Source organism: Gopherus evgoodei, chromosome 1 (genome assembly GCF_007399415.2).
Source record: "Gopherus evgoodei ecotype Sinaloan lineage chromosome 1, rGopEvg1_v1.p, whole genome shotgun sequence".
Lineage (NCBI taxonomy): Eukaryota > Metazoa > Chordata > Testudines > Testudinidae > Gopherus > Gopherus evgoodei.
This window is the reverse complement of record NC_044322.1, coordinates 276,777,279-276,801,361: the sequence shown is the minus strand read 5'-3', so window position 1 is coordinate 276,801,361 and position 24,083 is coordinate 276,777,279. Positions and strand designations below refer to the sequence as shown.

Sequence of the window (24,083 nt, the reverse complement as noted above, 5' to 3'; positions counted from 1 at the left end):
GAAGTATGGAGAAAATTAGAAAGGCCAATTCACAAAATGAGATTAAACTAGCTAGAAAAAAAGGGTAACAAGAAAATATTCCACAAATACATTAGAAGCAAGAGGAAGACCAAGGACAAGATAGACCCATTACTCAGTGAGGAGGGAAAGACAATGACAGAAAATGTGGAAATGGCACAAGTGCTAAATGACCTTTTTGTTTCAGTTTTTACCAAAAAGGTTAGTAGCAATCAGATGTCTGACATAGTGAACACCAGTGAAAAATGAGGCAGGATCTGAAGCTAAAATAGAGAAAGATCAAATTACAAAATATTTAGACAGGTTAGATGTTTTCAATATGGCAGAGCCAGATGAAATACATTCTGGAATACTCAAGAAGCTGACTGAGAAGATATCTGAGCCATTAGCAATTATCTTTGAAAAACTCATGAAAGAGGGAGAGATTCCACAGTACAGGTAGAGGCCAAATATAGTGCCAATCTATAAAAAGAGAAATATGGTCAACCCTGAGAATTACAGACCAGTCAGCTTAACTTGAGTTAATGGAGCAAATAATCAAGCAATCAATTTGCAAACACCTAGAAGATAATAAGGTGATAAGTAAGTCAACATGGATTTGTCAAGAACAAATCATGTCCAACCAACCTCATATCTTTCTTTGAAAGGTAACAAGCCTTGTGGATAGGGGACAAGCAGTAGATGTGGTATATCTTGACTTTAGTAAGGCTTTTGATACTGTCTTGCATGACTTCTCATAAACTAGGGAAATATAGCCTGGATCAGATCTTCCCAAACTGGAGGTTGTGAGGGTTATTACGTAGGAGTTGTGAGCTGCCAGCCCCGAACATGGCGGGGCTCGAGCTGTGAGCTCTGGGTGGCCGGGACTTGGGCTGACAGCCCAGCTCCTCTCCCAACCCCACATTGCCTCCAGCATTTAAAATAGTGTTAAATATAAAAAAAATTTAAATTATAGAGGGGTTGCACTCAGAAGCTTGCTGTGTGAAAGGTATCACCAATACAAAAAGTTTGAGATCCACTGGCCTATATGAAGCTACTATATGGTGGTTGCATAACTTGGTTGGAAAACCATTCCCAGCAAGTAGTTATCAGTAGTTCACAGTCAAGCTGGAAGGGTATATCGAGTGGGGTGCCACAGTGATCAGTTCTTGGTCCAGTTCTGTTCAATATTTTCATAAATGATTTAGATATGGCATAGGAAGTATTCTTATAAAGTTTGTGGACAATACCAAACTGGTGGTAGGGGATTGCAAGTCCTTTGGAAGATAAGATTAAAATTCGAAATGATCTGGACAAACTGGAGAAATGGTCAGAAGTAAATTGGATGAAAGTAAACATGGACAAATGCAAAGTACTGCACTTAGGAAGGAAGAGTCAATGGCACACATACAAAATAGGAAATGATTGCCTAGGAAGGAGTACTGTTCAAAGCCATTTGGGAGTTACAGTGGATCACAAGTTAAATATGAGTGAACAGTGTAACACTGTTGCCAAAAAAAAAAAAAAAAAAAAAAGGCAACCATCATTCTGGGATATATTAGCAGTGTTGTAAGCAAGACACAAGAAGTAATTCTTCTGATAGGCTTCAGATGGAGTATTGTGTTCAGTTCTGGGCCCTGCATTTCAGGAAAGATGAGGACAAATTGGAGAAAGTCCACAGAAGAGAAACAAAAAGGATTAAATGTTTAGAAAACATGACATAAGAGGAAAGACTGAAAAAACTGGGTTTGTTTAGTCTGGAGAATAAAAGACTGAACAGGGACATTCCAAGCACATAAAAGGTTGTTATAAGGAGGAGGATAAAAAATTGTTCTCATTAACCCATTATAGAACAAGAAGCAATGGGCTTAAATTGCAGCAAGAGAGGTTAGGTTAGACATTAGGAAAAACTTCCTAACTCTCAGGCTCGTAAAGCACTGGTACAAATTGTCTAGGGAGGTTGTGGAATCTCCATCACTAGAGGTTTTAAGAGAAGGTTAGACAAACACCTGTCAGGAATGGTCTAGTTATTACTTAGTCCTGCCTTGAGTGCCAAGGTCTGGACTAGATGATCTATTGAGGCTCCTTCTAGTCCTGCACTTCTATGATTTTATGTATCATCTGCAAAACAAGTGAGGTAACTATTCCACTCTATCTGGTTCTGCAGGATTGAGTTTAGTTCTGCAGATCTGTAAAGGCATGGGACTCACCCCTGCGGCACCTCCTGCTGGCCATCCAGGGAATTAGCTCTTTTCCAGCCTCCGGACCACCCTCTGCAGGCCAGTGTCCCACTGCTGCTGGGCCCCCATGTCCCTTCCAGACCCAGTGCCCCATTATCTGGGGTGCTGCCCCATGGCAGTAACTCCTTTGTCTCAGGGTCTCCCCTCTCCAGGGAGCTCCCACCCACTATCCCCACCTCACCTCAGTATATGGCTACTGCCAGTCATTATCTAGCCCCCACACCCTGGGGCAGACTGCAGTATTAGCCTACTCATCACCAGCAAGGTTGGGTTTGGACCTGCTGCCTTTGCCTACCCCAGGCTGCCCTCTGCAACTCCCAATACCAATTGGCCTTCTGCTAGGCCACAGCTTGGGGCTTTCCAGGCTGGAGCTCCCCAGCCCTGCTCCACTCAGATCCCTGCAGCCAGCTCCCTCCCTCTCATAAGCTAGAGGGTGTCTATCTGTGTGACTGGCTCAAAGCCTTTTTATAGGGCCAGCTGAGGCCTGATTAGAGCATGGCCACAGCTGAGGCTACCTCCCAATCAGCCTAGTAGCTATTTCCTTGCCACAGCCCTCTCCCAGGGCTGTCTTTAAACCCCTCAGGACAGGAGCGGGTGACCACCTCACTACAAGATCACATTTCTCCCCTTCAGGTTCCCTTCTTATGACCCTTTGACCTCACTCCTGTCCCTGTTCTTTTATTAGTTGTCCCCCGAACTCAGTGGGATCTGTGGTCCTGTGGTTCCTCCCTTTAGGCTGGGGGGGGGATCCTTTAGCAGTGGGTGGGCTTCGCCCACCCACTTCCCAGACACCCAATAGATACAAGATCACAATTCAGAAAAAACAGGGAAAGAGTTGAGAGGAGGGCAATGAGAAGCAGAAAAATTCTGGAGAATAGGATCAAAAAAGAAAACTTGAAAGAACTGGATATGATGAGTCAACTGTGGCAGAGAGTGGGGAGAGGCATGATAATTCTCTGTGTCTACAGGAAGGGATGTTATAGAGAGGACAAGGGTCAAACATTCTTGCTAGTGGTCACCAAAGGAAGAACAGGAAGGTAAATAGATTTAAGCAAAATCTGTAAAATCTGCTGACACATGGCTTTGATATTTGAGTAGGATTATTGTCAGTGGGCCCTGTCCTGTGAGCCCCAGGAAGCAGAAAAACCTGGATGCTTGACTACTCTTTTAATAATAAAAAATAATCATACTAATTAGCACTTAAAGATCACTTTGCCAACATTAACTAAAGACACACAACACACCTTTGTTGTAGTGAAGTATTATTCTCATCCAGCAGTGGGGGAAACTGAGGCATAAAAAGAAAGACTAGACAGACATCTGGGGCTGTTTCAGAGGTTGGATCTATACAGGGTGAGCAGTTGCACAGGATGTCTGGATGGTCTATTGCTATGGATACTGTGTTCCTGTTCAGTACACCCACTACTCCTAGAAAATACTCTAAGGCAAACTTTGAAAGAAAATAAAAGGCAGAGTAAATGAACCAGTTGTTTCAAGACCTGTGCATTGAAGGAGCCCCCCTATTTTGCAACCCTTCCCTGGACATATATGAGTGGGTGTTTAACTTAACTTGGCTTCAGTCCATCCCTGCATGACAAATCAGGGCATCCAGAATCCAACCCCTGAAGTGGCTCATTCTATTTCTAGTTGACTCAGAAGAGAAACCACAGCATTGCCAACCCCCAAAAAATCACAAAGCAGACCCTCCTCCCAAATCATGAAATTGATCTTCAAATCGTGATTTTTTAAAAAGATTATGTTATGGTTTTCGTCTGCCTTTTGATTTTGAAACCCATTTGCACTGTGTGGGGGATGGGAGGCGGGGCAGTTTACAGTATTGCCAACTCTCCCAGATGCAGAGAGGAAGGTGATTCTGGCCTCACTGCTGGAGCTCTCGCTGGCTGCCTGATAGTGTGGAGCTTCCAGCTTTCCCCAAACCTCAAATTCTAATTAATTAATTCTGTGCCCTTCTCTGCCTCACATGGGACCGTACCCCACCTCAGTAATGAATTATGCACCCCCATGCCTCCATCTCAATTCTCTGCCTGGCTTCTGTTGCAGCCCTGCTTGGCTGAATCTTTTCCAGGAGGCATGAAGGCTTGGCTTAGAAATTACATGCCTGCCAGCTGAAGCTCCCCGCAGCATTTTGAGACTGGCTCCAGCAGGCGCCAGAATCATGTTTCTCGTGATGAAATCGTGAGAGTTGGCAATCTTGAAAACAAGGGACATAGGGAGTATGAGGAAGACAAGGGAGACTGGAGTGGAAGAGGAAACCACAGCAGATTAAGGGACAGGAAGAAGCTATCATGGGGTTTTTTACAAAGTGAGTATTTTTTTGTAGTTAGATGCAGAAAACAGGGGGATGACATGATATGGAAACTCTTGCCAGTGAACCAGCCGGGGGAGGACCAGCAGTGGACCGATGACTGATTACATTCAGGACTCACACGCTAAGGCCTTGCATACATTTGCAGTGGCATGTAGGATAGATGTAGCTATACTCCACAGTGAAAAGCAGGCTGTGTCCATGCTGTGGTGTGCAGCTACATGCAGCAGTGAAAGGCTCTGGCAGGGAAGAGGCAGTGGGGAAAGGTGCTGCCAGAGCCTTTCCCCATTGCCTCCCACCACCAGAACCTTTCTCTGTGCTGGAGTCTTTTCCTGCAGTGAGGAAAGACTCTGGGGCTACGTCTACACTTACACCCAGGTGTCAAGTATATACACTACGCACCCCCATCCCCACCTCCAGCATGGGTTTAAATAGTGGTGTTGATGGTGAGGCACTGCTTAGGTGAGTAAAGACATTCCAGAACCTATGGGAATGTGCCCCACTTGGCTCTCTACATGCCCAGGCAGTGCCTCCCATGTCTGCATTGTTATTTTTGACAGTGTAGTGTCCTGCTGCCTCTCTCATGCTCCAACCTTTCCCTCATGCAGAGAGCTGCCATCTACAAACTATTTCTTCCCGGTGATCTCTCTTCCCTGCTTGTAAATTTTGTTTTGCTCCCTGCTGCCCACAGAACATTGGATCCTATGTTTTTGATCAATCTAGAACACATTTAACCTTTAATCCACTCTTGTCGTAGGCGAAGGAGCCCTGATCTGGCTGCTTAGTGTCTGCAGGGCAGTTTGAGGAGATTGGAAGGGGGGGATGGGTTAGGAAAGGTCAGATTAAGAGGCAAATATATGGTACTTTTCTCAAGAACAGATACCAATCCTAAATTAGATGATTTTGCTAAAATGATCAGTGGCGAAATATAGCCTGGATCAAGTCTTGAACTGGGGGTTGTGAGGTTGATTTTGCTAAAATGATCAGTGGGGCTGGCTGAGGGATGTGCAAGTCACCGCTTCCCGCAGCCCCCATTGACCTGGGACGGCAAACTGAAGCCAGTGGGCGCTGTGATCGGCCAAACCTGCGGACGTGGCAGGTAAACAAACTGGCCCGGCCTGCCAGGGTGCTTACCCTGGCGAGCTGTGTGCCAAAGGTTGCCAATCCCTGGGCTAGATCCTCAGCTAGTGTAAATCAGCATAGCTGCCTTGACTTCAGTGGGGTTATGTTGAGATATGCCCGCTTTGTCAAATGAAACATTCAATCTGCAGAAATGGGTGAGGGCTCCAGAAGAGTGCTGGAGCCCTCACCCAAATAACCACTCAATCTAACCTCGGATTGGCTGGAAGAGGGGAGTGGTGTGTTAAGAGGGATGTGGCAGGGCATGAGTGGGAGGGGCACAGTGGCTAAAGGAATCTAACCATCAAAATAAAATATAGTCACTAAGGCGGGCTGCAAAGATTTGTTTAGCTGTGTACCAAAACAGACTGCATTTATGAGTGGAAAGAGGTGGAGGAGGCGGGGAAAGCAATGAGCAGGGAAGGGTCCTTGTCTCTCTTCTGTCTGACGGCAAGCCAAGACCCGCCAGCCAAAATACACGTCAGATAGGAGAGGTTGGGTTTTTGAGCCCCTTCTCCTGGTGACTGCCATCTTCCAGGGTCCTGCCCAACCAGACATTCATCTTGTTTCTTATTCCATGTAAACATGAATTGGCTGCCAGCCTTCGCCTCCCTCCAAAGAGTACACAGTCAGATTAACATTATCATGGAGAATGGGCCCCAGGGACTTCCCGGTATACATCCTTCATTCCCTTGCTCTTAGCTGCTTAGGAGGGAGCAAGTCCCACTCAACCCCTGCCCAGCTCACAAGAGGCAGTGGGTCATTGATGAATGGGACATGCAGTAATGAAGGACTCTAACATTTTGTCAATCGGGAATGTTCAAACAATACTGATGAGACAAAATAAGTATTCTTGGTAACATTTGATAGGAAACAGGAGTTGTCACCCCTGCCTGGGATAGTCATATAGCAGAGCAGACCCACAGCAAGAGCACTTTTACTTCAATGTCTTTCCTTGACACTAAGGGCTTGTCTACACATATGGCGCTGCAGCAGCACAGCTGCACCAATGCAGCGCATGTGGTGAAGATGCTCAGTCTATGCCAACGGGAGAGAGCTCTCCTGCCGGAATCATAAAACCACCTCCACCAGATGCGGTAGCTATGTGAATGAGGGAAGATTTTCCACCAGTTGAGAACTGTCCACCCTAGCGCTTATGTCGGTGTAATGTATGTCACTCAGGGGTAGTTTACTTACACGCCTAAATGATATCAGTTATGTTGACATAAGCTGTTGTATAGATATAGCCTTAGGGTATGTCTACACTGCCCGTGTTACAGCGTGGCCGTGGCAGCAGCAGTACTGTGACTTGGACAGTGTAGACACACTTTATCACCGATGGAGAGCTCTCCCGGTGATAAAAAACTCGTACCCTGAACGAGGGGTGGCAGCTTTATTGCCGGCAGCGCAGTTCCTGGTGATAAAGCTCTGTCTATACTGGCGCTTTTCAGTGCTAAAACTTTTGTCACTCGGGTGTGTTTTTTCACACCCCTGAACGACTAAAGTTTTAGCGCTGAAAGTGGCAGTGTAGACACAGTCTTAGTTGGAATCTTTAATATAGGGGTTTGAAGCTCTCTGGAATGGATCCCTTTTCTCAGCTACCTAGGAAATTAGATCTCTTGTTTTGATTGCCCCAAGCTGCCAGCCTGTCTTGAGAGCCTGTTGAATTCTCTTCCCTTCTAGTCCTGAGCAGCATAAAGCTTCTTATCTCTGCTGGGATCAATGAGAACAGCCCCATATGTTGTTGTTGGATGTCTCAGGAGAAGCAGCCAACGCCTCTATTAGGCAGTACAGGAGGAATGCTGGCTCAGCCCTGGGGCCTTCTCAGAGGCACCAACAATCACAGGGGGATCCAGGAATGAGGGTGTGCAATCAGCCAGGCAGTAGGAGATGGGAAATGGCATCAATCCCAAGGCCAGCTGGGACATGTTTGTCAGGAGCAGTTTAAAGTCAATTTCATACCCCAGGGTTGAATGTGCCAAGGAGGAGATAGAAGAGTGATAAAAGCGATAACACAAACACTGGTGTTTATTTTCAGCTAGGTGAGAAGGAGCTGAAGTAGACCTCCCACCTGTTTCTCTGTGTGAGTCACTCCCTTCTCTCTTCTAATTTTGCTGTGTCTTCTCTGAGCCTTATGTTGCTATAGTATGGGTGCAGCTCCCAGTGGGTGAAACACTAGCTCAGACTATTTACTTAGGCTGTTTGAAAAGTCATTGCCTGTGGATTCTTTGCCAATTCTTAGGGGCTCCCATTGCAGAGGAATCCAGTCATGATACTAGGAGAGTCTCTGGGCTCCTCCACTCACACACTAGCATCCCTAACCCTTTTGGGGGTTGAGATGAGAGGGGACCGTGACCCCTATCTAGCACCGCCCTCAAGCACATTGGTCGGGTGGTCCCTCTGGGGTAGTTCCCCAGCCCCAGCTTTGCATTTGACCCCAGGGGGTTAGACACAATACCCCCACCTTGTAAGGAGATGCCCTTGGGTTGCCCATTATGTTACCTTTTTGGATCTGGAGTCAATATCAGCAAGTTCCTGCACTGGGCACCTGCCAAAAGTTGTGGCAACTAAATGACTTTCATGTAGGTCCAAACTATGACCTCCGGGAGGGGGAGAATTCCAGTCCTCTGGTCGCCCAAAATCCAACCCTTATGTTTCACCATGACGAAGGTGAAAAAACCCCGACCAGCCTTGGCCAATTTGGTGGTATAGGGAAAAATTCCTTCCCAGCCCCAAAGTAGCAACTAGCACAGCTCGCAGCAACCAAGATAAGGGAGAAGTGGGGGAGGTTGACTACTGGAAACCAACAAACAGGAAGTGGCTCTGAGCACATGGGTCTTAACATAGCTCTAAATTACAGGCCAAATCTTGTGAGACCTCAAGCCTACCACGGAAGTCCTGGGAGGTCTGGAAATTTCATGGGACCAGGTCTGTCCTGTCCAGTTGCCTTCTCCCATCCCGGGAACCACCAAAACACACCCTTCACTAGGCTTGGGGCCTTAACTCAGAATAGTGTCAGTGCTTTGAAAGTATCAGAGGGTAGCCGTGTTAGTCTGGATCTGTAAAAGCAGCAAAGAATCCTGTGGCACCTTATAGACTAACAGACGTTTTGGAGCATGAGCTTTCGTGGGTGAATACCCACTTCCTCAGATGCATGTAATGGAAATATCCAGGGGCAGGTATATATATGTGTGCTAGCAAGCAAGCTAGAGATAACGAGGTCAGTTCAATCAGGGAGGATGAGGCCCTGTTCTAGCAGTTGAGGTGTGAAAACCAAGAGAGGAGAAACTGGTTCTGTAATTGGCAAGCCATTCACAGTCTTTGTTCAATCCTGAGCTGATGGTGTCAAATTTGCAGATGAACTGAAGCTCAGCAGTTTCTCTTTGAAGTCTGGTCCTGAAGTTTTTTTGCTGCAGGATGGCCACCTTAAGGTCTGCTATAGTGTGGCCAGGGAGGTTGAAGTGCTCTCCTATAGGTTTTTGTATATTGCCATTCCTAATGTCTGATTTGTGTCCATTTATCCTTTTCCGTAGAGACTGTCCAGTTTGGCCGATGTACATAGCAGAGGGGCATTGCTGGCATATGATGGCGTATATTACATTGGTGGATGTGCAGGTGAATGAACCAGTGATGGTGTGGCTGATCTGGTTAGGTCCTGTGATGGTGTCGCTGGTGTAGATATGTGGGCAGAGTTGGCATCGAGGTTTGTTGCATGGATTGGTTCCTGAGCAAGAGTTATTATGTTGTGGTGTGCAGTTACTGGTGAGAATATGTTTCAGGTTGGCAGGTTGTCTGGGGGCAAGGATTGGCCTGCCACCCAAGGCCTGTGAAAGTGTGGGATCATTGTCCAGGATGGGTTGTAGATCCTTGATGATGCGTTGGAGGGGTTTTAGCTGGGGGCTGTATGTGATGGCCAGTGGAGTCCTGTTGGTTTCTCTCTTGGGTTTGTCTTGCAGTAGGAGGCTTCTGGGTACACGTCTGGCTCTGTTGATCTGTTTCCTTATTTCCTCATGCAGGTATTGTAGTTTTGAGAATGCTTGGTGGAGATTTTGTAGGTGTTGGTCTCTGTCTGAGGGGTTAGAGCAGATGCGGTTGTACCTCAGTGCTTGGCTGTAGACAATGGATCGTGTGATGTGCCCGGGATGGAAGCTGGAGGCATGAAGGTAGGCATAGCGGTCGGTGGGTTTTCGATATAGGGTGGTGTTAATGTGACCATCACTTATTTGCACCATGGTGTCAAGAAAGTGGACCTCCCATGTAGATTGGTCCAGGCTGAGGCTGATGGTGGGGTGGAAGCTGTTGAAATCATGGTGGAATTTTTCCAGAGTCTCCTTCCCATGGGTCCAGATGATGAAGATGTCATCAATGTAGCGTAGATAGAGAAGGGGTGTGAGTGGACGAGAGCAACAAACCTCGATGCCAACTCTGCCCACATATCTACACCAGCGACACCATCACAGGACCTAACCAGATCAGCCACACCATCACTGGTTCATTCACCTGCACATCCACCAATGTAATATACGCCATCATATGCCAGCAATGCCCCTCTGCTATGTACATCGGCCAAACTGGACAGTCTCTACGGAAAAGGATAAATGGACACAAATCAGACATTAGGAATGGCAATATACAAAAACCTATAGGAGAGCACTTCAACCTCCCTGGCCACACTATAGCAGACCTTAAGGTGGCCATCCTGCAGCAAAAAAACTTCAGGACCAGACTTCAAAGAGAAACTGCTGAGCTTCAGTTCATCTGCAAATTTGACACCATCAGCTCAGGATTGAACAAAGACTGTGAATGGCTTGCCAATTACAGAACCAGTTTCTCCTCTCTTGGTTTTCACACCTCAACTGCTAGAACAGGGCCTCATCCTCCCTGATTGAACTGACCTCGTTATCTCTAGCTTGCTTGCTAGCACACATATATATACCTGCCCCTGGATATTTCCATTACATGCATCTGAGGAAGTGGGTATTCACCCACGAAAGCTCATGCTCCAAAACGTCTGTTAGTCTATAAGGTGCCACAGGATTCTTTAGTGCTTTGAAAGGATCTCAGGGATTCCAAGTGTCACCTATACAATAACTTGAACTCAGAGCCTTTAGGCTTCCAGACAATGTCAGTCACAGACTCTAGCCCTAAAGATCCGCAGACTCCATCCTAAAGATTCAGAGTTCTTATACAACTCAGATACCACACTGGAGGGCTCTTGACTCTGGAACACGTTCTCCTGTTGGACCAACAGAGTCTGTTGATGTTTTAGGCAGCCTGGACTGTCTCTGATTTCCCATGAGCAGGGTAAGAGTGGGATTTATAGGGACTGTATCCAAGGCAGACATGCTCAGTGAGTGCCTGATGGGTGCCTTTTAAAAATTTAATAAATAGAACTTATTTATTTTTTATTGAATGCCTTGAGCAGGTTCAACAATGAACACCACACAGAATCACAAATGACACCTGCCCTCAAGGAGTTTACAATCTAAGTGAGACAGAAAATACACCCGGCAACAAGCAGAAGATAAAAGATGCTGGGGGGTATAGATGTGCTTTAAAAAAAGTAGACAAATGATATAAATATAATGAACTGATTTCTAAGGCCTTGTCTATACTGGGAAAATGCACTGTACTAGAAAATGTGTTAATTAACCTTGGGTTAACTATGACCAGATAACACATTTGTAAACTCAATTTGTAGTTGTGTGCTAATCCTGTTTAGTAGCGAGTTAGCTAACACATTATTCTAACACAGCACACTTTCCCAGTGTAGACATGGCCTTAGGTGGTTGATAAGTATATGTGAGAATGAGAAGATAAGTATGCAGCCTTATGGATTCCAGACAGTCATATATGTACCTCAAAACAAGAGAGTCCGGAGAGTGTCACCAATCTCTGCACATACAGCAGCACCCATTCCTTCACTCTCCATCTTTATTCTTTCATGGGTTTTCTCTGCATGTCCTACCAATGGACTCCAAGCTAGAGCCGGACAGAACTTGGTCTCCAAGATTAAAGAATTTTCCCACTACATGAGCAACTACAAACTCTGAAGAACTGTGTGAGATAGTTTTGGGATGAGGATTATTATACACCAGGGACTTGGAGTAAAATTAAACCATTAGTAGCCTTTCTGTTTCCTAGGCAAACAAAGTCAGGACTGTGGCATATTTAGCTCTGGGTCTCAGTCTCAAGGCAGGAGGAAGAAATAGTTCATAGCAGTATAGGGAAAAACTTATCAGACCCTCATCTTTTTTCATCCTCTCCTATTTTACGAGAACAAGGAATCTATTGATACAAATTAACAGCTGGTAAATTTACTATAAATAATGATAATAATAATGAAAATACTTCTTCAAAGAGCATGTAGTTAGCCTGTGGAATTCACTATCATTGGAAGTCATCAGGTCAAATACTTTTGCTGGAACTTAATGTTATGGGCATTAATACCGTGTATAGTTATGCATATGAAGATAAGAGTAATCCAATCTCATGCTTCAGGGCATAGGGATTTTTTTCCTACTCCCCCCAGAGCATTGCACAATAGGCTGGCTATATTATGCCTCCCCTCTTCTCCCTCAGCTTCCCCTGAAGGCACTGGCTACAAACAGAGACAAAAAAGAGACTTGGTCTGATCTGGTACAGCAAATCTCATTTCCTTATGAAAGAGGAAATCTAGGGTGAGGGCTTTTCAGAGGTAGCATAGACCTGAGTTGGTCCTGCACCTCAGACCTTGAGGGTAAAAAGGATGTATAACATATCGAGATGGTAGACCACTGGTATTTCCATTCCAGATGGACAAAATAGGGTGTTTCTTATTATAATAGATTCAATCCAATTTTGCACCTTATAACAACTGCAGATTTTGGATCTAAAAACCTAACTAGGTTCTTTGGTCCAAAACAACCAATATGATTCTCTTTATCCAGCAGATGAATGAAAGATGCTGGCTTTGAACAGAGTGAGGTCACAGTCGCTTTTTATCTCTCTGCAAGTCTGGACAGGAAACTAGGCTGGATGAAACTCATCTGGCTCCAGAGAATGAGTAAGATCATGACATTGCACAATGTGAGGGGCAGGAGGTGGGAAGGAAAGTGCAGAGGAGGGAGGAACTCTGTTTTGACATCCCACAGGAGCTCAGCTCAGCAGCATCCTGTGTTTTTACAGTAAGAGTCTTGATTTTGTTTTTTTTTAACCTAATTTTTATGTGTTGCTTGATGTACAGTCTACTCATAGGGATGCCTATGCCACAGTGTGCGAGCTCCAGCCAATTAGTAAAACAAAAATAATATTAGCAATCTTCTCTTTCTTCCTTCCCAGGCAGTAAGAGAAATAGCTTGATCAGTTTGCCTGGGTGTGTGTGGTGAAGAGCTCACTGAGGGAAAGCCAAGTACAGAGATGAAGTTTGCACTTAGTTCTGAATATAGTGAGGCCCATGAGCATTCATATCATTTTATGCAGTGAGCTCCCCAACCTAGGACCAGCTCTTGTGAAAGGTCTGTCTCCTCTGCTCACAACTCTCCCCCCCCCCCCATTGGTAACAGCTTTATTATTTCAATTTAACGAAGCTGTTGTGGGAAGTCATGGTCATAGACAGAGAGTTGATCTATCATATAGCTAGGGTCAATATCATGGAGACCTTTTAATATTAGGTTAAAAAGCATAAGCTGGCCTCTGTATTCAATGGATAGATGGTGCAGGGAATGAAACAATGGGATAAGGTGTTCCTGATGACCTGTGTTACTAAACAAGAGGACTGCTGTGTTTCGTACCAACACATGCTATTTGGGCATCCAAAAGCAGAGACTAGTCCAAACAAATTCCATGGCTGCAAAACAACTTAATGAACTGAAGGCAGTTCCTCAGAGCACTTTCCTCATTCTACCAGCATCACTTGGTCTTACCCTGGTTTCAGCTTTAGCCAGTTGGTCTTCACTCAGGTGCTGATTTCAGTTTGACTTCAAGAGAGATGGTGCTGTTTATGTTTCATGTAGAGGAGATGCTGAGCTGGGAGCTGTTTGGGTACTTCATTCATCCCACTAGCTGTCCTTCTTGTTTCCTTTTGATGTTGACCAACATGGGGAGTGGACTGAACATGGCAGGAGACTCTGCACCTGGAGAAACAGTTGCCCATAACCATCCATTAGGTTTGGTCAAAGAGGAAGATTTTGAGCCATCTCAGGATGTTTCATTTCACCTTCACAGCCTCTTGGAGTTGGAACAGCCATGTTTCGAGATCTATGCCCCAAAGAAGCAACCAGCAGGATGACTATGGATGTGCTTTTCTTGTCTATGGACAGGAGAAAATCCTCCACCATCCACAAGCACAAAAAGTGGAGTCTGTGAATTGTGCCCTGTTCTAAAGCCTCAGAGTAACATGGAAAATTGCTATCTGATAAATGGCATTGGAGAAGGTGAGGCTCTGCACCTCGATCTCTACCCCAGGGAAAAGGTGAGGCCAGGCCCTCCTTCCTTATGCCCTGGCCTGTGGAATGGGGCGAGTCACAGTGCACTGGGGTGAGGGGAGGGGAGCACATCGTTCAGCCCTATTATGCAAGGAACAGCCCTAGAGAAATAAGTGGGCCAGATCCTGGGTCCTTGCTCCAGCCCCAAGCTGTCTCTGTGAATAACTGGATCATTCCCTCATTCTCCAGCTAGGAAATTCTGGCCTCAAGATGCTGTGCCTTGACTGTGAGGGCCATGAAGGTGCTCGCACCAGGAACATGTGTGACAGCTGGTCTCTTGGTCCACACACTGGAGGCCTCCCAAGCTAAAAGCATGAGTTGCTCACTACCTCTTGAGCTAATGAGCCAGTCTTTGTGATAAGGGACTGTAACAGTCTCACCTCCTCTGTGTACTGGGCAGGGGAGACATGGAACACACACTGAGCAGTGGGTCATGCCACTTGGCTAGCCAGCAAATAGTCATACGTTCTACAATAAACTGGGGAGCCCCCATATAAATTAATCTATTGCTGGTCCTCTAAGTCAATAGTTACCCTGCAGTATTTATTTTGTGACTAAATTGGACTAAGTTTGATCTTTCTTTGTAAATGGGAAGCTAAGGTTTACAGCTGTTAGATTTTCTTTACGTTAATCCTACTAACAGCTCATTTAGGAGCTGCCACCCTGACAGGCTCCCACCCCCTTCCAACTTCTCTGAGCTCACTCTGTCAGTGTGGTACTTCTCACTTCATCTGAGGCATCTATTTGTTAATGGAGAAAAAAGAAAATCATTGTTGGAGGCCCCTTCAAGGCAGAGAGCTCACATCACCTGAGCTTTTCTCTCGTACTTTACTGTGACACAAAGAAAGGACTCCAGCCAACAGTGAGGGAGGTGTAAGGAGATGAGATTAGGGACGCGGGAGCCTCTGACCTTATCCCACAGTGCATTGCAGGTGTTCCTGCTGGCCAGCTCTGCTGAGAGTGGTTCTGATTCAGTGCCTGATTATTGGAAGAGTTAGTGAGGAGGAGGTAAAATCAGTCATCAAGGAAAGAGACTAGACCTCCCTTTAGGGAGCCTCTGCCCACTGCTGGTTAATGGCTTGGACCCAGATAGCTTGCTCTAGACGTGGCCTTGACCCTATTAGCCACTGGCATCCGCTCTGGCTCCCCCACTCTCTCCTGGCTCAATTTCCTGAGGTTTCTGGTTTCCTTAGTGAGGGCAGAAGGTGTTTTTGGCAGAGAAGGTGGGAGCCTGGGGGTGGTGGGTGTATCCAGCGGGGGAGACAGGAGAGGAGGAGTCACTGATCACTGATAAATAAAAAGGCCCCCTCTTCTCCAGTGAATGCTACAGGACGCTGGGAGAACTCCCCCTTAGACAAGAGCTGCCGACTGAAAAGGAAGCAAGTCCAGAGTGAGTATGCAGAGACCTCCCTGTAGTTAGTTAGTTATTAATGTCTGTGCAGTGCAAACAGCAGGAAAACATTAGAGAGATGCTATGGAATGTATTATTATCTCATCCACCGTGACAAGGGCCCCAGGGCTGCCTTTGCAGCGCTACCTCTTACCAAAAGACTGCAGAAATTTCCACAAAGTTTGCAGGCAGTTAATATTAGCTCCTGTTCTGTGACCACTGCACACCAGAGGATGTTGTTAGATAGCAAGGGCTGGGAGTCAGATGTTGGGCTGGGTGTGTTCCACCATGGGGTGTGAGCATTTTTTGGCTTCACCTAGTGAAGTAGGGGGGTGCAGCCTCCGGGAAGGATGTGTGTGTGTAAGGATCCTAATGGTGGGCAGCCAGGGAATGAGCCTCTGCAAGTGAATGCAGTTCCCACAGCAACAATGGAGGTGCTCACCTCGGGACAGCGCAGAAGGGTGGTTAATTTGACTTCCAATAAGGTCTGTTTGTGGATAAAAGTGAAGTGTTTGGGCTAATGCCTGTTTATAACATGCCCTCACTTCTGTGGTGGCGGTGTGTGTGATGCCACAGGCATTCTGGGAGTGCTGAGTGACTCGGGAAGAAAGCAGAGGCTGGGGCAGTGACCGTAAGGACTCAGCAGTGAAAGACAGGACAGGTACATGAGGTAGGGTTGGTTATGGCATTTATCACTGTGTGACCCCGTCACCAGCACCTCTCTCTGTATGTCCTTCCAGCATCTTCCTTTCCGTGTGCCAGTCACCGTCTCTCTAGGCTCACTCTTTATCCCTCTCACTTCAGCCTTCCCACAGGCTGCTAGATTGGCCATGATTTCAGCCCACACTCTGTAAAACACCTCGAACCACATGGAATGCAACAAATCCTTACTCAGGCCCAGAGCAGCCCACTGCTCTCAAATCCAGGAGGTGCTGGGGTGCAGGGAGAGGAAAGGGAACTTGGGAAATGGGATCAGAGGGGAACAGGAGCAGGGCATATCAGACTCCATTTCTGCTCTTTACCACAGAGTAACTGGGGGCTCCTCATCATCCCAGGCTGAGCACTGTATATGAGGAATCGGTGCGTGGGTATGAGCTGGATGGGGCTGGTGGTAGAAAGGGGGAAGGCATGATGTGTGGTCATCCTCTCCTGTGTTGGGCAAAAGGAGGAAGAAAAGCACCTTATTCTCACTGGGGGCCCCTGGTTACAGGCTCTACTAATTTCAGGTCTTTTTCTCCCGCTGAAGATCAGAGAATCTGGACAAGAGCTGTGAGTTTGAAGTTAACTGTTTCTTGGCATTGGTAGGGTGATTGGCAAAGCCCACAGTAATCTTGTCCTTTCACAGGTCCAAGGCTCAGCCCAGTAGGGAATCATTTGGTTCCTGGCAAAATTTTGGTGCATGATAGGGTCCCTGTTCCATGCAGGCACATGCAGAGTGTGAATCCTCCAGGAAAGGATTGTACATGTGTAACCACAATGGCAAGGAGTAATAGTGACAACTGAGCAACTGTCTCACTGGCCTCAGGGAATGAACTGAGCTGGATTGTGCCCACTGCCCAGGCTATGTGACAGCTCCAGACTCCTGGAAAACTGCATGCAATCCCACAGGCTGGTCTGGTGCAAGGGGGGCTACATCAGAGCTCCTCAGTGAGCTCAGTTTGGCTGGAGTGACCTCTTACCACTGCCCAGCTCAGAGCCATTGCCCAGTGTGCCTTGTTCTCACACACACTGCTCTGGTTGTGGCTTCACCTGTGGTTTAAGTGAAACCACTGATCCCATCTCTTTTCTCTTTGAGTTGGCAGCCATGAGGCTACAGACGGCAGCGCATATTTCCCCCCAGGGCTAGCTAGCCTGGTGCTGGAAACTGGACTAGAGTTTCCCACATAGCAAGTCAGAGTACATTTGCTGAACCACTGGAGCAGACGGTGAAGTATTTCTGGCTCCTGCTGACCTGCAGAGCAATAGATTTGGTTTGAACTTGGGTCCCCTGTATGGCAGGGAAGAGTGTTAGCACCAAATCATGTTCCAAGAGTCAGCAGCTCAGAGCAAAGGATCCATCCTTCACCCAAAGAAGAGGTGGCCCCATTCTACTTAGGGAGCAGTGTTTGTGTGGGACCCCAGAGAATAAATGTAGAGATAGGTTTCTAGGGACTACTGCAATATACATGTGAACTAACAATAATCCCAGCAGAGGACGGGGATCCCATCAGGGTTTGAGTACCATGAAGGGCACAATAGGGTGTGTATGGGGGAAAACCACAGGATTGAACTTCTATCTTTCCCCTGGTAGATGGAGTTCAACCAGAGCAGTACTGGGGTACATTATGGACCAGTCTGAGGGGAAGCCAAGGATGGAACATTTGAGATCAAATGTCCCCATCTCTCCAGGAAGCAGGGGGTTGGTCCCATTCCTTCCAGCCACTGGAGCTCACAGACAGTCCAGGCTCTGTGTGTCTGGACCAAGGGTGGTGACGGCAAGGACAGGAGATCAGAGGAAGAATTAGGGAAGCAAATATGTGGTCCTCCTCGGTGTCTGAATTACACTCATATAGTTCAACATTTCTGGACATGCAGTGTTAACAGCTCACCTCCCTTTGAACTCTGGCACCCTCCCCTTGCAGCAAGGGCAGGGAAGGGAGTGTGCCTACCCCACCACTAAAGCCTGATTAGACCTGTTTATAGAGGGTGTTTTGTAACAGTCCCATAGAAGGCGAGTGCCAGCCAGGCCCTACCTTCCCCAGGCTTCTTCATCTGATTCCTCCCCTCCCAGCTGCTGCTTTCATAATAAACACTTCACTGCTAACTTTGCAGTCTGTCCAGAATTTCCTGCTGCCCTCAGTGGAAAGAGAGTAAAGCAGAGAGTGAGACAGTGCAAGAGAGAGTGACTCCTACACAATGCGGACCCTCATCCTCCTCACGCTCCTGGCTGTTTTGATGGTGGCAGCTTTCTGCTATGGTAGGTGACCTCTTTTACTGGAGCTTGCTTGGAGTGGCAGCCAGCCACAGACACCTCCTGGTCTGTTCAGATGTTTTGCTTTGATGCTTATCTCCCCTTATCTGTTGCTGTCCTCTTGCCCGTCCACTTCCTCTACCACTGTGTCAGACCGCTCTGCCTCTACTCCAGAGCTCAATCACCTAGATACTTCTGCCTCCAGTCTAGAGCTGCCTGAACTTCAGACCCTTCCTCTTTACCGCAGACCATTCTGTCACCACTGCAAACTATCCGTACATCCTCGACAATCCCAACCTGTGTGGATCATAGAAAGAGGAGATGGAAGAAACCTAAATTAGTCCTTCCTTAGTCAACACAACTTGTGGATGCACTGGAGGGGAGATCCCAGGTGCTGTTTACATATCAAAGTGATGCAGGGTCTGGTAAGGGAAATTCCATATATAGATCCCAGGCCCTATTTCCTATAAGAAGGTGACTCTCTGAACTGATCCTGGTTTGCCATTCTGTTGCATCCTCAGATGCCTGCCTTTCCTTTGTTAATGGCGAGCAAGATTTTTCCACCCATCTTCCCTTTCTCCTTTTGAATGTCTCTCCCATTTTCTCTAGAATGCATACACTTGCATATTAATGGACCAATCTGACTTTGCACTGAAATATGCATATTTGGTGGTGATTTGTATTTCTATAGCATTTTCCATCTAAAGATCTTAAAGGGCTTTACAAATATGAATTCATTAATTAAGCAGCCTGCGCCCACTGTGAAGTAAATAGGTGTCATACCTGTTATATAGAGGGATACATAAAGGAACAGAGGGTCAGTGATGCTCCCAAGGATAACATAGTAAATCAGTGGCATAGCCATGGATGGAACCCAGTGGTTCAGTCCTCTGTTCTGACCACTAGGTTGCCTTATTCCTTTCCTTGCTTTTCCTTTTAATCAGTGAATGAGACTTCTCAGTCTCTCTTCCCTTCAGTTTATTAATGGTGAGTGAAAAATTCTGTGTTCCATAACTACAGTGCCTCACTGAATGCTTTCCTCTTCTTTCTCCAGAGTCTCACGAGAGTATGGAATCCCACGAGTTTGTCAGTAAGAGACAACTTTATTACTTTGTTTAAATTAGGGGGGAACTAAGGGACTTCCGTACTCCCCTGTCTTCCACACTCTGCTAGGGGTTCAGCTGAGCCTGGCAGGCATGAGAGTGGGGGGACTGGTGGAAATTAGAAAGGGGAGAATAAACCACTCCAGACAAATTGGATTTCTTTGGTGACAGAATTTCTGGATGAGTAGAAGGGGGAACAAAAATGATAAATACAGGTTGAATCCAGGAAAGCATTTGATGTAGTGTCTTACAAAATCTTACCTGAAAATTAACTGGAATTAGCTTTGACCACTGACATATTCCCTGAAAAGTGTCTTAGAAAATGCTATTGCTAAATAGCAATGTACCGAGTTTGGGAAGAGCTGCCTAAGAGGTGCAGCAGAGATCAATGCCACATCTGATATTAAACTATTAATTAGATGCTGTAAGGGAACTCATCCCCCACTGCCTTCCCCTTGTCACTACAAGGAGCAGCTAAGATTGGCAGGCATGAGAGCGTGGAGCTATTACTCATCTGGAAAAAGGAGTAAGCAGCATGTTGATTCAATTTGAAGAAGATGATAAATTTGGGGAAGGAGCAATAACAGAGAGCAACCTACAGAAGTTTAGACTATAGATGGGTGGAATTTTTATTCATTATTTCTGTAAAGGATTTAACTTGGACCAATGCAAATTAGTACATTTGGGGAAGAATAATTCAAATTATAGATCTTCAGTGGCAGGGGGACGCGTGGAAAGCAGTAAATTACAAAGGAGATCTTAGGTTCATAGTGATCCAAAAACTGGGCATAATCCTGTAATATGAAATGGCAGAAAAACAAAGAGAGTGCCACTATGACTTTGGGCTGTATCTATAGAGGCATCAACCTGGGCTGCAGGTCAGTGATAGGGTTTGTTTATATGGCACTGGAGAATCCTTGGGACATGTAGTTTATCTATATACCAGAAATATTTCAATGAGTGGGAGGGAATACCTAGAAAAACAACAGAATGTTTAACATGCTAGAGACACTGAGAGATGAAGAAAGAGTAACAGAACTAGATCTGGGTACCTTGGCCAAACGACAGCCAAGGGAAATATGAAAATCATGGATAAGTATTTGACAAATGTAAACCCCATAAAGGAAGATGAGAAGAACCTGTTCAGTGTGGTTCAAAGAGATGATACTAGACAATGGACAATTTAGGCTGAATTTTAAGGAAAAAGATCAAGTTATGTGATCTATCAGAGTGTGGAATAATCTCCTTAGAGAAATGAGGGAAGACCCATTGATTGGTTATTTAAAATTGATCTGGAGAGTGCACTCTAAGAAACAAGCAGCTGAGGCCGGATGAACAGGGTGATCCACTGGACTCTTTCCATCATTAATTTGTGGAATAAGAGTAGCAGGTTGGTAGAGAACATGAAGTCATGAAGAATAGGAGGCTGGTGAGAATGGCAGGCTAGAGGAACATGGGATGCTCATGACAATGAGAGGCTGGTAGTTTACAGGACTTTGGAGTACAGGAGGCTAGTGAAAATAGAAGGTTGATGGGGTCCAGGAATCCATTGTAAATGGGAGGACTGGTGAGAATGGGATGTTGGAGGAACAGGATTTGTTGTAAGTAGCTGATGATCTTCACTTCAACTATACATTAAGTAAAAATAAATATTCTCTCACCTCATCAGATCCCTTCATTAACAGACGAAATGCCAACGACTTCATGAGATCTCAGCCGAGACGAAACTTCTTGGTGCAGGAGAGGTGTGTTTTCATAGGGTCTGAGGACATGGATAGAAGGGGCTTGGGGAGATGAAGATCTCTCCTAACCAAGTTTAAGTTGGTGCCATTGAGGAAGGCCAATGCTATTAGCTTGGAGACAGAATTTCCCTCTTAGCCTGGGGGAACCCAAAACTGATTGAAGATAGAGGGAGATGATTGAGTATGAGAACTCTTCTCAGTGCCCATAGGGCATTGATTAATCAGTCTGAAGAAAGCGCTAGAGGACGGTGGGGAAATCACTGGTGTAAATCCTGAGAGGAAGGATGGTCTGACAGTTAGACACTAGTTAGTTCCCTGATCTACCACAGACTTCCTTTGTGTCCAGTCAATCAGTCTCTGCGTGCTTCAGTTCCCCATAACAGCACTGCCCTATCTCTCAGGAGTGTGGCGAGGATGAACACTTTACAGATTAGGAGGTGCTCAGATACTATAGTGCTGTGCTGGGGGCCATACAAATCCCTAAAATAGACAGAAACAGGGATTGGGGATGGGACCGGAAAGAGAAGAAGGGAGGAACCCAGAGCTGAAATGCACAGTTCTGTGTAAGAGACTCAAAGGCAGCTCCGATCTCTTCTTACACTGCTGTCAACCTAGAATAACTCTGCTGATTTCAGTGTAGCTACTCTGGAGCACAGAAGTGAATAGAGATCAGAATCAGGTCCAGGTTGTACGTCCAGCATTTTCCGAAGACAAAACTCTTCTCTAACAGTTTGTGTTGGCACCAGAAAGGGAATGGCCTCCCTGAATCTGGGTGTATCTGCCACTGTATCAGACAGGAAGAAGGCGCCCTTGTTATGAGATTTCCATGTGGCTATGTCAAATGAATAACAGAAAGAAAGTTCACTGTAATTAGGTTAGCCCTGTGAACTTACTCTTCTAAAGTGATGAGTTCACGTGGCCCCCTATGAGAGGGCTAGATGGTCCCTTCATGGGATGTTCCAGCTCCCTTCCCTACCCCTGGCAACATGAAAGATCTGAGAAGCTTATGGCAGCAGGTTTGAGCTACTTGGGAAGTGAGACCCACTCCTCCGGCAACATAAGCCTCTACAGGCCCCATCTGCTGTGAATGGCACTTGGGAAAGGGCTCATTTCAGGGTTATTGCATTGGCAGAGCCAAGGAGAGCTGAAAGAACTGTAGAGGCATGTGTGGGAAGGTGTGGCAGGAGGATTTGGCCACAAACAGCAAAGTTTAAAATGACAACTTGCTTTTTCCTCCCCTTCCCCTTCCTTGCATATGCAGGATCAGAGAACGCAATAAGACCCCCCAGGAACGCCAGCGAGAGATCTGCGAGGACTACAACCCCTGTGAGCGCTATGCCATGCGCTATGGCTACATCGCTGCCTATAAGCGCTACTTTGGGCAGCGGAGGAGCAAGTTCGAGTAACAAGTTCCCATCCCCGGTGCCTGGAGCCTGGGTTCTGTACCTAGAAAGAGCAATGTCTCTGAAATCTATTAAGTTGCTTGTTAACTGTATGTTATCCTGCCTGCCCTCTGCTTCACTCCCCTGTAACCACGAATTCCTAGATTTTGTGTAAATTAGCCCAATGCCGCTGTAGAGGAGGTTGGACAGGAGCCAGGATTTGGGTGTTTATTAGACAATAAACTGCTGGTTTGATACTATTTCTTTCTGACTCTTTGTGTTCCCTTGTGTTTTTCTTTGGGGATCTTCTACAGGAAGGGTTAGTTTTTCTCTCTATACCTGACAACAGTACTGTGGTAAATTTGAACATCTATGAATCAGATGTGTTTTAAAGGCTGTAACACAATCAGGACTCTGACCTCTATTCTCTGGGGCAGTGGTGGGCAACCTGTGGTCCGCTGGTGGGCCGCCAGACAGTTTGTTTACATTTGCATGGCCACCCGCAATGGCGAACCGCGACCACTGGGAGCTGCAGGTGATCATGCAAATGTAAACAAACTGTCTGGTGGCCCGCCAACGGATTACCCTGATGGGCTGTGTATAGCCCATGGGTCGCAGGTTGTCCACTACTGCTCCGGGGTCTGAAATCAGCCTAAATTTTCACAAGTGACTAGTGATTTTGGGTGCCTGACTTGAGAGGCCTGATTTTCATTGAATTGGTTCTCAATACTTTCTGAAAATCAAGTCCCTTCAAGGTGTCTCAAGTGGGACCCAAAGTTACTAATCACTTGTGAAAATGTAGGCAGAGAAGTTAATGATGGAAAAGACCTGCTAAATAACACCATGTCCATACAACTTCCCCATTTGTGATGATGCAGGTCTGTTCTGTACGTTACAGAATATTCTACAGCCCAAAGTTTATTCTCAAGTGATGGAACTTCCACCACTTCCATAGTATTTAATCATCTCACCTTTTCTCTGAAGTATAATGCGGAAATGTTCTCAGCTGATAAAATGAGAAACTATTGTATGAAAGAGACCCTGTTCTTTCTTGCTCTGCTCCTCTTTCTTGCTGTGCTGGGAAATCAGACAGAGCTCACAGGCAAAATACCACCCATATAATATATCCCTCCTTTCTCTTGCTGCCTCCTCTGGAATCTGTAGGGGGTAGAAAATGATCTGAGCCTCAGGGCACAGTGTACACATTTTGCATATATGTGCAGGTATATTGTGGTAGATGGTTAGGAGTAAACATACTGTATTCTTCACTGTATCTTTTAGGAAAGTGGTTCTCAATCAGAGGTACACATACTCCTGGGGGTACTCAGAGGTCTTCCATGGGGTACATCAACTCATCTAGTTATTTACC

At 46.1% G+C, this 24,083-nt stretch overlaps 1 protein-coding gene across 1 annotated transcript; it reads left to right on the top strand.

The window, feature by feature from the left end:
* Nucleotides 1-15,459: 15,459 nt before the first annotated feature.
* LOC115644282 (matrix Gla protein-like) lies at nt 15,460-22,986 on the top strand. The gene is made up of 5 exons (XM_030548405.1): nt 15,460-15,537; nt 18,349-18,493; nt 19,542-19,577; nt 21,260-21,335; nt 22,594-22,986. Exons 2-5 carry the CDS (start codon nt 18,433-18,435, stop codon nt 22,736-22,738), a joined length of 318 nt encoding a protein of 105 aa, XP_030404265.1. The 5' UTR covers nt 15,460-15,537; nt 18,349-18,432; the 3' UTR covers nt 22,739-22,986.
* The last annotated feature ends 1,097 nt before the right edge of the window (nt 22,987-24,083 follow it).